The following is a 12,140-nucleotide window of genomic DNA, read 5'->3' on the forward strand; positions in this document are numbered from 1 at the left end:
TGTTATCATCTTTTAGGCAAAATTGTAATAAAATACAGTTTTATGATTTCACAAGGCTTATTAGTCATCGCACAACTTCATTTTCAATACAAATGCAAACTATATGATTTCGAACCTTTGTACTGTATACAAACTATATCATTCACAACCCTTCTAAAAATTCTCTGGTACTGTATACAACACCTTCCCCAGGGCTTGATGCCTTCCAGTCGTCTCTCAGTTTTGCATGTATTCAATATATACCATGTCAGTGCTCCTGACATGTTATTAACATGGTCTACATTCAAATTCCCAAATCCCATGATCACATTGCCACAACAATCAAACATCTAGGATATAGGACAGCAAATCCAAGTGTTATGCCTTTTTACTCAATTATTTTCCTTAATGGCAGCATGTGCAGGTATTATTTTCTGGTTGTTTTCACTTATGTTCAAAGAGGATCTGCTTGTTCAATCCCTTGTGCTTGTCAAATACATGTTACTAAGAGGAATATGGCAATGTAGAAAGCTTTTTCCTCCATCTGGTCCTTCCTCGAACTATCTCTTCATTTTTACTATCCCCTTTGATTTGGAGGAGATGAGTATATCCGTATGACTTCACATCCAGGGGGCCTAGGTATCCATTTCCTTCCATGATTCCAGGAGTCAAAATCATATTTTTAAGTAGACTTTGTTCCACTCCATTTGTTAAAGTTTCATCTTCATCTGGTTGGCAAAGTGATTGAACTCTATCTGAACTCCCACATTCCCTTCTATATTCTAGTACAATACCAGATAGCTGATGAGACTCCAAAAATTTGTCAGGGATTGTCTGCAGAAAAAAAGAAGTGATGATTTTAAGGTTGATATGGAATTTGAGGGAGTTAATATAGATTGATGGCAGAGCTTTGATTTTCACCTCGAGCATCCATCTTACATACTTGACATTATTCACATGGTGGTTCATATCCAAATCACTCCTCTTTGGCTACAAGGTAAATCGGAGATTAGTTTGTCTGTGCTGTTTCAGCCATTAATTCCATTATCTAGCTGTTATAACATAGTACCTTCAAGTCAGAGTTGACATATCTTGCGTTATCGTCCAACTTGACGATCTTTTCGGGAACATCTTCATTGATTGCTCGTTTGTCTATAAACCAAGGAGAAATCTCATCTCTCACTTCCTCCGGCATCTTTGACAGTCGCCTTGTTTTCTCATTCATCATTACCCAAGTGCTGTTTCATGCATGATTCATTAACTGAGAAATATATGATACAAACTTAAACAGAAGGGATGGTATTCATAATACAATACCTAGTTGCACGTGTGTAAGTGATGCCTGTGGCTTGGCTACGGATTAGCCAGTCTCGTCTCATCCCATTCTTCCCTGATGCTCCAACCCATGTGTCGATTTCCAGTACCTCGCCCCTGCAATCAGCTGCAACTCATGTCATATATGTGTAGACTGTAGACTGTGGAGTGTAGGCCAAGGGCCTAAGACGTAATGACACTTGGATTCTCCGATATGTTGATCAGATCATTAAGATGCTTAGAGATACTATGCAATTGAAAAAACCTTGAAGCGGATGGTTATTTGATTGTTAAAATTGTCTGATGATAAGCTAATAGGCTTTATATTTGAAGAGATCGAGACTGACCATATGGGATAGTGATCCACTTGGACTTGCATTCTTGAGACGACCCATATGAGATTGTTCCTCACCATTCCATGTGTGGCTCCAAATCCATTGCTTAAAAGTCCTGACATCCATACATGATTTAATGCTGTTTCCTACATGGTCATGAGTAGTTCAACATTACAAACTTGTCTGCATATATGTGACAAACTAATTATTCCCAAGAATTACACTGAAAGAGGCTAAGCTTTATAACCTGGAAAAGATTAAGGAGGCTTTCCAGGGTTGCTGTTTTATAAGGGCCAACTTCATAGGAGCGGACCACAACCGTCTGTCTATAGCCAACTCCCCTTTCGATGATGAGACCTTGACGGTAAGGATCAACTAGCTGCTTCTTCGTGGGGATCCTCTGACGAATCTGCTCTTGGCTTAAGTGGCCGATTTCAGTGGAAGTAGCAAGTGAAGAGGAACCTTTTCCAGCTCCAGCAATTTCATTCAACGTCTTTACCTTAGTAGAACTAGTGGCATTGATTTTGATCTTGATTCTGCCATGATATCGATTTCCATTATAAGAAAATGTAGAGGGAAGAAAGACTGGACAGGAGAAAGCAGCTGCCATTGCTTTCTCTAGTCTAGTCTAGTCTAGTCTAGTGTAGGTCTGGAAATTTTGGAACAAAGTAAGTATCATTGGTATTTTTTATAGCGATTTCATGGCGGACCTGTCCAAGGCAGTTAATTCCTTGCAGTGGACAATATCGAGGAAGCTTTGTTATAGTGACTTTCATTACAAACCAACCTTTGTCTCTCTCTGTTGATCACATGGGGCGGTTTAGGTACAACAAAATTATATAACCAATGCATCCTAGAATGGCTCGATAGGAGAAAATGTTGGAATTGTTTTTTGGAGTGATACACACTATACTTGGCATGCCATTCTATGCTCTTATGCTACTAACTAAAAAAAAAAAGGCTGTACCGTTGTTTTCGAGTACGCCAAGTATTGTGGTTCTGGTTTGTGTCGAGGGAGCAAATAATGCCAAGCAACACTCTGATGCCATTATTGCTAAGTAGACAATAAACAACAAATGAGGGGAACTTTCGACTACGAGACCAATGATACTGGTTCTCAGCAATTATCAACAGCACCAAATGTTTGACATTTTCTATGCAACTTGTGAGGGACTTGTTACTTATTGGTATACCTATTTGGCTTTCATTAATAGGTGGGTATTCCAAAACTATTTCTATCAATTCTAGGAATATAATCGGAGAATATTTTGATTATCCATTGATTTGGTTATGTAGTTTTAAAACAACAAATTTAATTGAATTCCTCAATATTTCTAATTATATTTTTCAATCAGTAATTCAATCAGAAATGGCATACTGGTGAAAATAAATAAAAAAATTATTAAAATACTTAGAAAAGGAAAAAGCTATAGCTGGTGGTTAACAAGGTAAGTGGTTAAAGTATAGGTAGTTTTATTTAAAGAATTGTTTTCAATTTTCTTTTAAAATAACTAACATCAAACTTAATCAAAATTTAAATAAGATTATTAAAAATTGTACATTATGATATACATTCACTTATAAAAAAAAATCTTAATTTACTCGTAAGAGAACAACTGAATCAATCCAAATATTTTTATCCTTTAAGATTTTCTTATGACAGCTAAGGCCGGTTAATAGGGGAAAAAAAAGAACAATTGAGCGAGGATAAATTGAAAATCCAAAACACATTCAATTTACATTGTACAAAGGCTTTGTTGAGAGTTACTGATCTCCCTCAATGATACACTTGGGTGAGGAAGAGCGACATGTGAGCAACCTTGCAAGCAATTTATGGTGCATGTGGCTCCAGCGAAACAAAGTTTGTTCTAACGGAGTGGCAAATCCCCTTTGCGACGGTCCTTCAAAGAGGATAAACTGGAACTGAAGGCAGCAACAATCCACAAATTGTACGGTGCGGGTGAAAGGGCATAGCAGATATGGATTGGCTTCCTGTATAAACAACGGTGACAATGAATGCTTGTGCTCCTACACTAACAACTCGGAAACTGATGACAGCGACCTAGCTATGCTGCCTCCACTTGCTGCTAAGGGAAAATGATAACTAAGTTCTAAAATGATTCAGTTAAAAAGAAGGGGAGGAGAGAAGGGAAGGTTAGTGGATCTTCTAAGTTCCACTACAAGCAACTTGCAAAAGCAAAGGGCAATGCCAAGGCTCCACGTTGTTCTTTAAAGAAAGAAAGGTAGACTTTTTTCTGGAATTAATAATTTCTCTATTCACATATAGGCAACAGCTTTCACAAAACTGCATTAAGGGGGAAACTTAGCAACTATCCTACCATTTTTCCAGTTGATCTGTATATGGATCCTATACCCATGACTCCGCCCTTCATCAGCATAAACATCACCACAAAGCTTAGTATAGATGTATATCTTTCACAATCTCAAACTTCAACGCTGCATGAATCTAGTAGCTGGATTTGGCAGTCCATTCTACTGCAAGAATGGAATCTGCGTCACATCCAAATATCAAAACTATCATAACATTGGTGAATGGGGACAGATTTTCAGCTGCAGTCACCATTCAGAAGGTGGTCCCATTATTGACAATGCTAGTATATTACATACATACAATTGAAGCTACTGTAACTGTGCTCTGCTCTTGTAAAGATTAGGAAATGGCGAGGTCAACGAATAAAATGCTGCTTTTAGAGCCACCACCGAAGCATATGAGCTGAGAACATCTTCTAAAAATATGGTTTGACTGTAATGCTAGGAGGTTTCCATTAGAAGACTTCTCATATGATCAATTTTATGAAATGAGAGCTAGGGATGTCTTTATTTATTTTTACATATGATATTGGCCTAACAATGAGAGACCAGCTTCCACCATTCCATAAATCTGAGTTTCGTAAGATGAATCAGACTGTAGATCAACATGATTAAGTCTTTCAGCTCTAACTATTAATGCTGTTAATGACGGAAGGTGCACTTATATGCTAATGTAAAATGCAAGGTGTATACCCTTATCTTACGTGTCTATACATAAAAAAAAAAGGAAAAAGAAAGCTTAAGATATATAACTATGATAATAAACTTAAAGATCGATCCAATTTAAACATGCAAACCTTTTCCTTGAATTTCAATCAGGCAACCTTGTTTTGCAGCTTTCACCTTAAGGATAACACACTTACGCACCCCAAACCTGTGCCTAATCAAATACAACTCAGCCCGAAGAAAGAAAGAAAAAAACTGAAGCGCTTTTTCCGCCTTGCACTAGGCACATGCATTGACAATACTTCTAATTAATACGTTATCCTTCTAGGGTCTGGATCTTGTGATAGATGGCTAGAAATATGGTAGGAAATATAAACTAACTTTGAAACAAAACAACACAAACTAACAGTTAGTATCGAAGATTCCTGTTGAATAAAAACACATTAAATTAACAAAGATGAAAGTCAAACCAACTTATTTCCATGCAACCTATTAACAGAAACTCGTAAGGGTTTCCTAGAATACTACTGTAAGGTGTCATTCCATTTAAATTGGAATGCAATGCTAGTCAGACTCAGCACATCATGACTGGATGCCAGAATTCAGAACAGGGGATACCTTGGTGGCCTCAGCGGAGAAGCTCCAGATTGAACATGAAAAGGGCTCCACTAGGGGCTCCCGGTAATCAATCAATGCAAACAGAAGTGAGACGCACTACATGGATGGTTACACAGGTGGAAAGTGGAAACAGGTTTGCATAAATATTGCTGTCATCATTACTTTCTTGTTATTTATTTTATAAGAATTTTGATTATTTTTAGTATCTGTTCCTCAACCCAACCCTGTTCATCCCGCTTTTACCTATCAAACAATGGAAGTTGTATAATATAAAGGCTATGTAGAAACTTCTTATTAATGATTCATAACCGTAGAAAATTTGGGGCAAAAAAGTGACTACTAAAATTTGACCCGAACATATATAATAACCATCACAATATTACAGAAAAAAGAGCCCCCCACCCCAAATTTCCAATCACACTTTTCTCCTATCTCAAAAATGTTGAAAGAATGAATAAATACATTTAGTCAGAGATTTTATTTGAAACAACTTTATACAGTACCAAATTTCATCTGTATACCTGTTGTTGACTCTGTGTAATATTAGATCCAAAGACTGGTCCAAGCATTCGCAAGAAGAGGATAGCAAGGAGATCTGTATACTCAGCTGACTGACAAGACGTAGCTCTGCTCCATAATCCACCTATAAACATAAGTAAAATTGTAAATTTAATAATAACTCAGCAAATGTCCAAGGCATATCATATGCCGACAACCAACCCCCCCCCCCCCAAAACCAAAAAAAAAAAATCACAACAATTATAATAATGAGAGAGAAGCAAATGAAGCTTACTGTCCAATGGTATTTAGATTATGATCATTGGAGTCGCTTTAATTTGAATGTGACAATTCTCCAAAACCAAGTATGTGTCAATCTCACTATCTACATGGGAAATCCAAAACTCCCTTGAAGGCTATATCAAGTCTCAGCACCGCAAGATTCTTTACATTCTAGAATTAAAGTCTCTAGCTGACGAACTGCATTCAAATTACAGTCATTGTTCAGTTGCTTCAAGAGTGCATTGTGTGTACAAGAATCAGGCAGAATTTCTCTATCTAGCATTTCTTGGTACAATCTCAAGGACTCTTCCCAATTCCCCACGTCGCAGTTCTCATTTATTAAAATTGTGTAGCTATACTTATTAGGAAGTATTCCTTTTGCTTCCATCTCAGCAAAAAACTTGTAAGCTTGACCTATTCTCCTCACTTTGCAAAGACCATTTATCATAGCATTGTAGGTAATAACATTTGGCTGAACACCTTTCTCCTGCATCTCTGAGAAATACATAAATGCCAATGATAGAAACCCCTTAGCTGCATGTCCATGAACTAATATAGTGTAAGTTACCACTGATGGGGATAAGCCTTTGCTCAGCATCTCGTGGAACATTTCTCTAGCTTTCCTCAGATGTCCATTTTCCAGGTAAGCGTGAATGATGGTGGTGTACGTTACATGATCTGGAATAAGACCAATGCTAATCATCTTGTGCAACAAATTACATGCTTCTTTGAAATCACGCAATTTAGAATGCCAATGAACAAAAACATTATAGATGATCAAATCAGGAGGTAATTCCTTTGCTATCATTTGTTCTTCCATACTAAATGCTCTTGCAGGATCACCATGCTTCAATTCACCTACTACTTGAGTTGCATATGCAAAACCATCAGGCTCCAAACCATTATGCAACATCTCATCGAAAAGATCCCTTGCTGCAGATAGATTGCCCAACTTGTAGGATCCATTTACCAAAATCGTATAGGTATAAACATCAGGGAAAATTCCCTGAGTGATCATGGTATCCTTAAGATACCGAGCAAGGTCCAGGTCGCCCACTCTGCATAGACCATCAATGAGAGTATTATACGTGACAACAGTAGGAACAAGGCGACGACATCTTAACTCATTGAACAAGAGAAAAGCCTCCGAAATGTTCCCTATCCTACAATACCAATATATTAGAGTATTATACGAAACAATATCTGGTATCATATTCCTCTTCAGCATATCATTAAACTGCTGTCTGGCATCATCCAATCTCCCCCACCTGCAAAGGCCATACATGAATGTATTATATGTTGCCACCGTATGAACAACTCCATTACTTACCATCTGTTCCCCAAGGTTTAAGGCCTCAACAAGCAACCCTTTCTTGAAATACCCACAAATCAAAGGATTATATGTGTATGCAGAAACTTTAATCCCCAATTTCAACATCTCCCTAATAAGTCCCTCGGCTTGCTCTAATTTGCAATTCTTTGTTAAACCATTAATTAAAACATTATAGGTCACATCATTTGGAAAACAGCGCATTTCTGATAAGAGTTCAATAGCTTGTTGTACTTCCCCTTCCTTGCAAAAAGAATCCAACATGGTATTATAGGTAATAATAGTTGGCTTAATCCCAAATTCCTTCATCATCCTATACACTTGGCTTGCTTTAGCTACAAGAGATTTATCCCTAAGCATAGTAAGAATCCTATTACAGTTCTTCACATCTGGCAACAACCCCGTCCGGACCATTTTATCAAATATCCACAAACAATGATCAACCATCAATTTCTTAGAACAAACCAACAATAAAAGATCAAGCAACTTAACTGAAGCCTCAAATTTCAGGTAGCCACAAATCAACACATCGACAATACCATGCATATGAAACTTAATGACCCTTTCCATGACCCAATAAGCTGATCTCAGCAAATTATTCTCAACCAAAATATCGAGCATAACGGAAAACACAAGCTCGGATCTTTTAACACCAGGTTGCATCTCAACCCACCTAAAAAACCTCAAAGCAATTCTGGGTCTTTCTCTCATCAAATTAAGAACTTTGATAAACAAATGAGGATCAACAATGATAGCATGGAATTTATTGGAAACCCACTTGTTGTTACAAAAGGCCCAGGGCTTTTCATCAATGGTGTTAAAGATGAGTTGTTTGTAATGGGTTTCGGAGGAGGAGGAGGAGGAAGAAGAAGAGTCGGGTTCAGGGGGAGAGGAAGGGGAAGGTAAACTGTGGAGAAGAGAGAAAGAGGAAGGAAAGAGGAAGCGTACCTTGCAAGTGAGAGAGAGAGGGGCGATGGTGGCCAAAGATTTTGAAGCTCTTTTTATGCAAAGGGTCATCGAGGATACATAAGGTGATTGTTGTATCGCAAGACTACCAATCCTCTCTCTCTCTCTCTCTCTATCTCTCGGTGTCTTTCAATCTAAGAAGTGGTTGACAGCAATAGAAGTAAAGGAAGCGGTGGTGTTATTGATACAGCGAAGGGGAAGACGGAAAGGGGAAGTGGGTTTTGGGTTTAGACAAATTGCCATTGGCGGCGTAGGCTAGGTTGGTTCTCACCTCTCGCTCTTGGGTTGGTTGGCTAATCTAAGGCCTCACGTGAAGCTTTTTTTTTTTTCCCCCTCTTTTATTTTAGAGATTACTCATGAGTTGAACCTATTGGATCCGGCTAGTTTTAAGATTTGAATGAATTCAAATTTTATTATTTAAGAAAAAAAATCAAAATTTTATTTTATATAAATATTTATATGGGTTTTTATTTAAATTATAAATAAATTAGTTCTTAAGAATTATTTATCAAAATAATACGAAATAAATAGTGCGGTTGAATGTCTAACACAAAAATTACCATTGCAAATGAAGTTTTTCTCTTTTTAGTCGAAAAGAGAACTAACTTCCTAGGCATCATCCAACAACAAGGGGGTTTAAACAACTAGAAAGAGTAGAACAAATATAAAAATAAGTCTTAAAAATTACTAACATCCGAGGGAGGAAGAGATTGAAAATTGCTCCTAATCATGCTAAAGCATCAGCCTATTTGTTTCCTTCCTAAAAAATATGCTGCAAGGATCTACAACTCATGCGCTTGTCAATCAAAGGAGATAAAATGTGATTAGTGTTGGACGTGCATGGTTCGTGGGTTGTTCTCACGTTTCCTCTTTTTGTTGCCAACCACTTCCATGTTGTTTGTGTGATAGTGGGGCATAAATTGGTGATTTTTTTCATGGGGAACCACCATTATAAATATCCCCTAGCATAAAATCCCTAAGCACCAAAAACAAATTCTGAAAACAGTTCCATCTAGTGAGGTTTTCGAGTGCTTAGAAGACTTGACAATTTTTTTGTTTTTTGATTTTCGTGTTTTTGTATAGCTAAACTCAACACCCTCATCTATTCTTCGACGTGCTCGATCAATGGTGTTACGACGTCAGGATTTTGACATTTGATTCAGACAATGACCGAAGGTATTTATGTTCGATCTTTTCCATTGCATATTAATGTTTAAACCTTTATTTTTGCTATCAATTAGAAGTATTAACATTAAACATAACATGGATAAAAATGGTAGCACCAACTCCAATCTCAAGGTTCTCTATGTTTAAATCTCTAGCCATCAAAAATTCGTCCCTAAAAGCCCATAGCTCAGTTTCCACACTAGTTGCTCTCGTGCCCTTGGATGAAAGCTCCTGCCCTCACTTTCCTTGAATTACCTATAGACTATCCATCCACATTGAGCTTAAACCAATCTCTCATGGGTGGTTTCCAGGCTATAACGACAAATGAAATAAGAGTTCTCCCTTTTACAAAGGGGAAAGAGTAACAAGTTCTCCTGCAACTGAGAGAACTCATTCTACAAACTTCTCATTTAGTTGAACCTTACCAAATATCAATGAGTTTTGACATAGCCATATCTCTCATAAAGTAAAATAAAAAAACACGTCAAGGTAGTTTGGGACTATTAGATTGAAGTTTTTAAGAGAGATTTGAGAAAACCTACTCTTCCTAACTAATAAAAGCCCAATAACATACACTGAGATATGAAGTGCATACTACCCTAGAAATGTTTCATGAATTAACATTCCTAAAAAATATGTTGAATATCTTTTTCTGGGAGTTCGAACAAAATAGGCCCGCGTCCACTACATTTAGTCATTTGTTCCTTAAAAGGTAACTCGTAAGGAGGGCCTTTGTTCTTTATTGGGGCATGTGTTGGAAATTTTAGTTTAGAAAATAGTTTTGTTGCATAATGGAAAGTCAAAAATTAAAACAAACAAACAAATGATTGTGATATTTATAATAATAATTTTTTTACAAAATTTTATACCTGTGTTTTGGAATAGGCGGTCTAACTCATTTCTTGATTTTCTACCAATATGATCTTCTTCACTATTCTTGAACCTCGGCTCGCTTAGAGTGTGGGTTCTAATTCAGAAATCAATGAAAACTTGATTGATATTCTAGTGGGGAAAATTAATATCTTTCTTTGCTAGAAACCAAAAAGAAACTTTTTCAACAGTTAGAATTTATTTGAAGAATAAATTTCACTAAATTTTGACATAATGCTGACGCTCAGTGTCGTCTATATTTGACCGAGTCTATGGTCTCTATTTATAGAGAAAATCACAAGAATCTTGATTGAACAAGAAAAAGCCAAAAATAATATTTTTATAGAAAAAATACACATAATTCCTTATTGGAAATATGTATGGGCGGCGACACCCTTTCTCCGAGAGCTAAAGTTGCCAAGGGTTCTCAAGTCTGTCTCATGTATTGGGTACAATTATATGTGTTATCTGAAATTTTAACCAACTCATATAATTTAACCAACCCAATAAATAATTTTCTATTTCCTAAAATATTATTTATTTAAAATAATTTTCATTGATTTTCCTAATTAAATTATTTTCTCAACCCCATTCTAATTCTATTAAACTTATAATGACTTTTGCAAAATTACATCTAAATTTATAGGAATTGACAAAATTACTTTATTATATAAATAATAAAATAATAACATACATTCATTTACATACATATCCTTAAACATGTTGATAATTACAAGAATATCATATCTTATCAAAAAGTAATCACACATGAAGAAGATAGAAAATTTTGACATTAGTTTATACTATAAAACATAACACAACTTGACTCTAATACAAATTGTTGAAAAAAAAAAACTAGTTCGAAAATGGTTTTCTTACATAGCGAAAAATTAAAATTTTGAAAATTGAGTTGGTTTGTGATATTTATAATAATAATTTTATTCCAAAAATCGCACTTGCATTTTGGGCTAGACAGATCCTAGACATTCCCGACTTTCAACTTAACTACCTTCTCCGCTATTCTCGTACCATGAATTATTTCAAGTGTGGGCTCGAACACTTTTAAATCAAACACAAAATCAAAAATTATTTTTTGTACTTTTAGTGGGAAAGTAAAACTTTCTCTAAAATAGAAACAGGTAGAATTGTAATTCCCAAAAAAATAAAATTTATTCTATAAAATAAATTTCCACTACTTTCTAGCAGAATAACAAAATTGAAAACTTATGAGAGACTTGTGTTTCTCTCTTTTTTGAGATGTGTTTTGAAACCTATTAGTGTCATCTATTTATAGTGAGTTGGGAGAATCTTGATTGGACTCGTAGAACCCAAATAATATTTATTTAATAGAAAAAACCCTAACTCCCTAATATTTAGGAGAGAGGGGTGGCAACTCTAGGTAAAAATACTAGGTTTGTCGTCCCCTTATTTTCATCAAGAGGGAATTGAGCCTTTCCATTACCGGGTCTAATTATATGTGTTTCTTAAACTTTTAACCCAAAACTTTATAATTTAATCCAACCCGAGTACATGACTTTTCTATTTCCTTAAATAAATATTATTTTCACAATTAAATAATTTTCTCAGCCTAATTCTAGTCTTGTTAAAATCATGAAACTTTTATCGTAAAAGAATCTATGAGAAAATATATTTAATTTTTCTACATTCAGTAGATTCAAAATGACCAATTAATTTAAATTCATTTTCAAACTTCAATTAATTAATTAATTAATAATTCAAAAAACTATAAATTAATTCTCAAGTCATTTTTATACTTAGTGAGA

General features: G+C 35.7%; 2 protein-coding genes across 3 annotated transcripts; both read right to left on the minus strand.

The window, feature by feature from the left end:
* Positions 1-2: 2 nt before the first annotated feature.
* LOC105794781 (palmitoyl-acyl carrier protein thioesterase, chloroplastic) lies at positions 3-2,238 on the minus strand. The gene is made up of 6 exons (XM_012624091.2): positions 1,876-2,238; positions 1,641-1,774; positions 1,297-1,410; positions 1,049-1,217; positions 901-969; positions 3-813 (listed from the first exon to the last, which is right to left on the minus strand). The coding sequence occupies exons 1-6, from the start codon at positions 2,236-2,238 to the stop codon at positions 484-486; spliced, it is 1,179 nt and encodes a 392-aa protein (XP_012479545.1). The 3' UTR covers positions 3-483.
* Positions 2,239-3,252: 1,014 nt separating this feature from the next.
* On the minus strand, positions 3,253-8,629 carry LOC105794783 (pentatricopeptide repeat-containing protein At1g22960, mitochondrial). Of its 2 annotated transcripts, XM_052628549.1 has the most exons (3): positions 6,037-8,629; positions 5,765-5,886; positions 3,253-3,620 (listed from the first exon to the last, which is right to left on the minus strand). In XM_052628549.1, the coding sequence occupies exon 1, from the start codon at positions 8,368-8,370 to the stop codon at positions 6,163-6,165; it is 2,208 nt and encodes a 735-aa protein (XP_052484509.1). In that variant the 5' UTR covers positions 8,371-8,629; the 3' UTR covers positions 3,253-3,620; positions 5,765-5,886; positions 6,037-6,162. The 2 variants fall into 2 exon arrangements, with proteins under 2 accessions (XP_052484509.1, XP_012479550.1); XM_012624096.2 differs by lacking the exon at positions 3,253-3,620 and having other exon boundaries at positions 5,504-5,886.
* Positions 8,630-12,140: the final 3,511 nt, after the last annotated feature.

This window comes from Gossypium raimondii, chromosome 3 (genome assembly GCF_025698545.1).
Source record: "Gossypium raimondii isolate GPD5lz chromosome 3, ASM2569854v1, whole genome shotgun sequence".
Taxonomy (NCBI): domain Eukaryota; kingdom Viridiplantae; phylum Streptophyta; class Magnoliopsida; order Malvales; family Malvaceae; genus Gossypium; species Gossypium raimondii.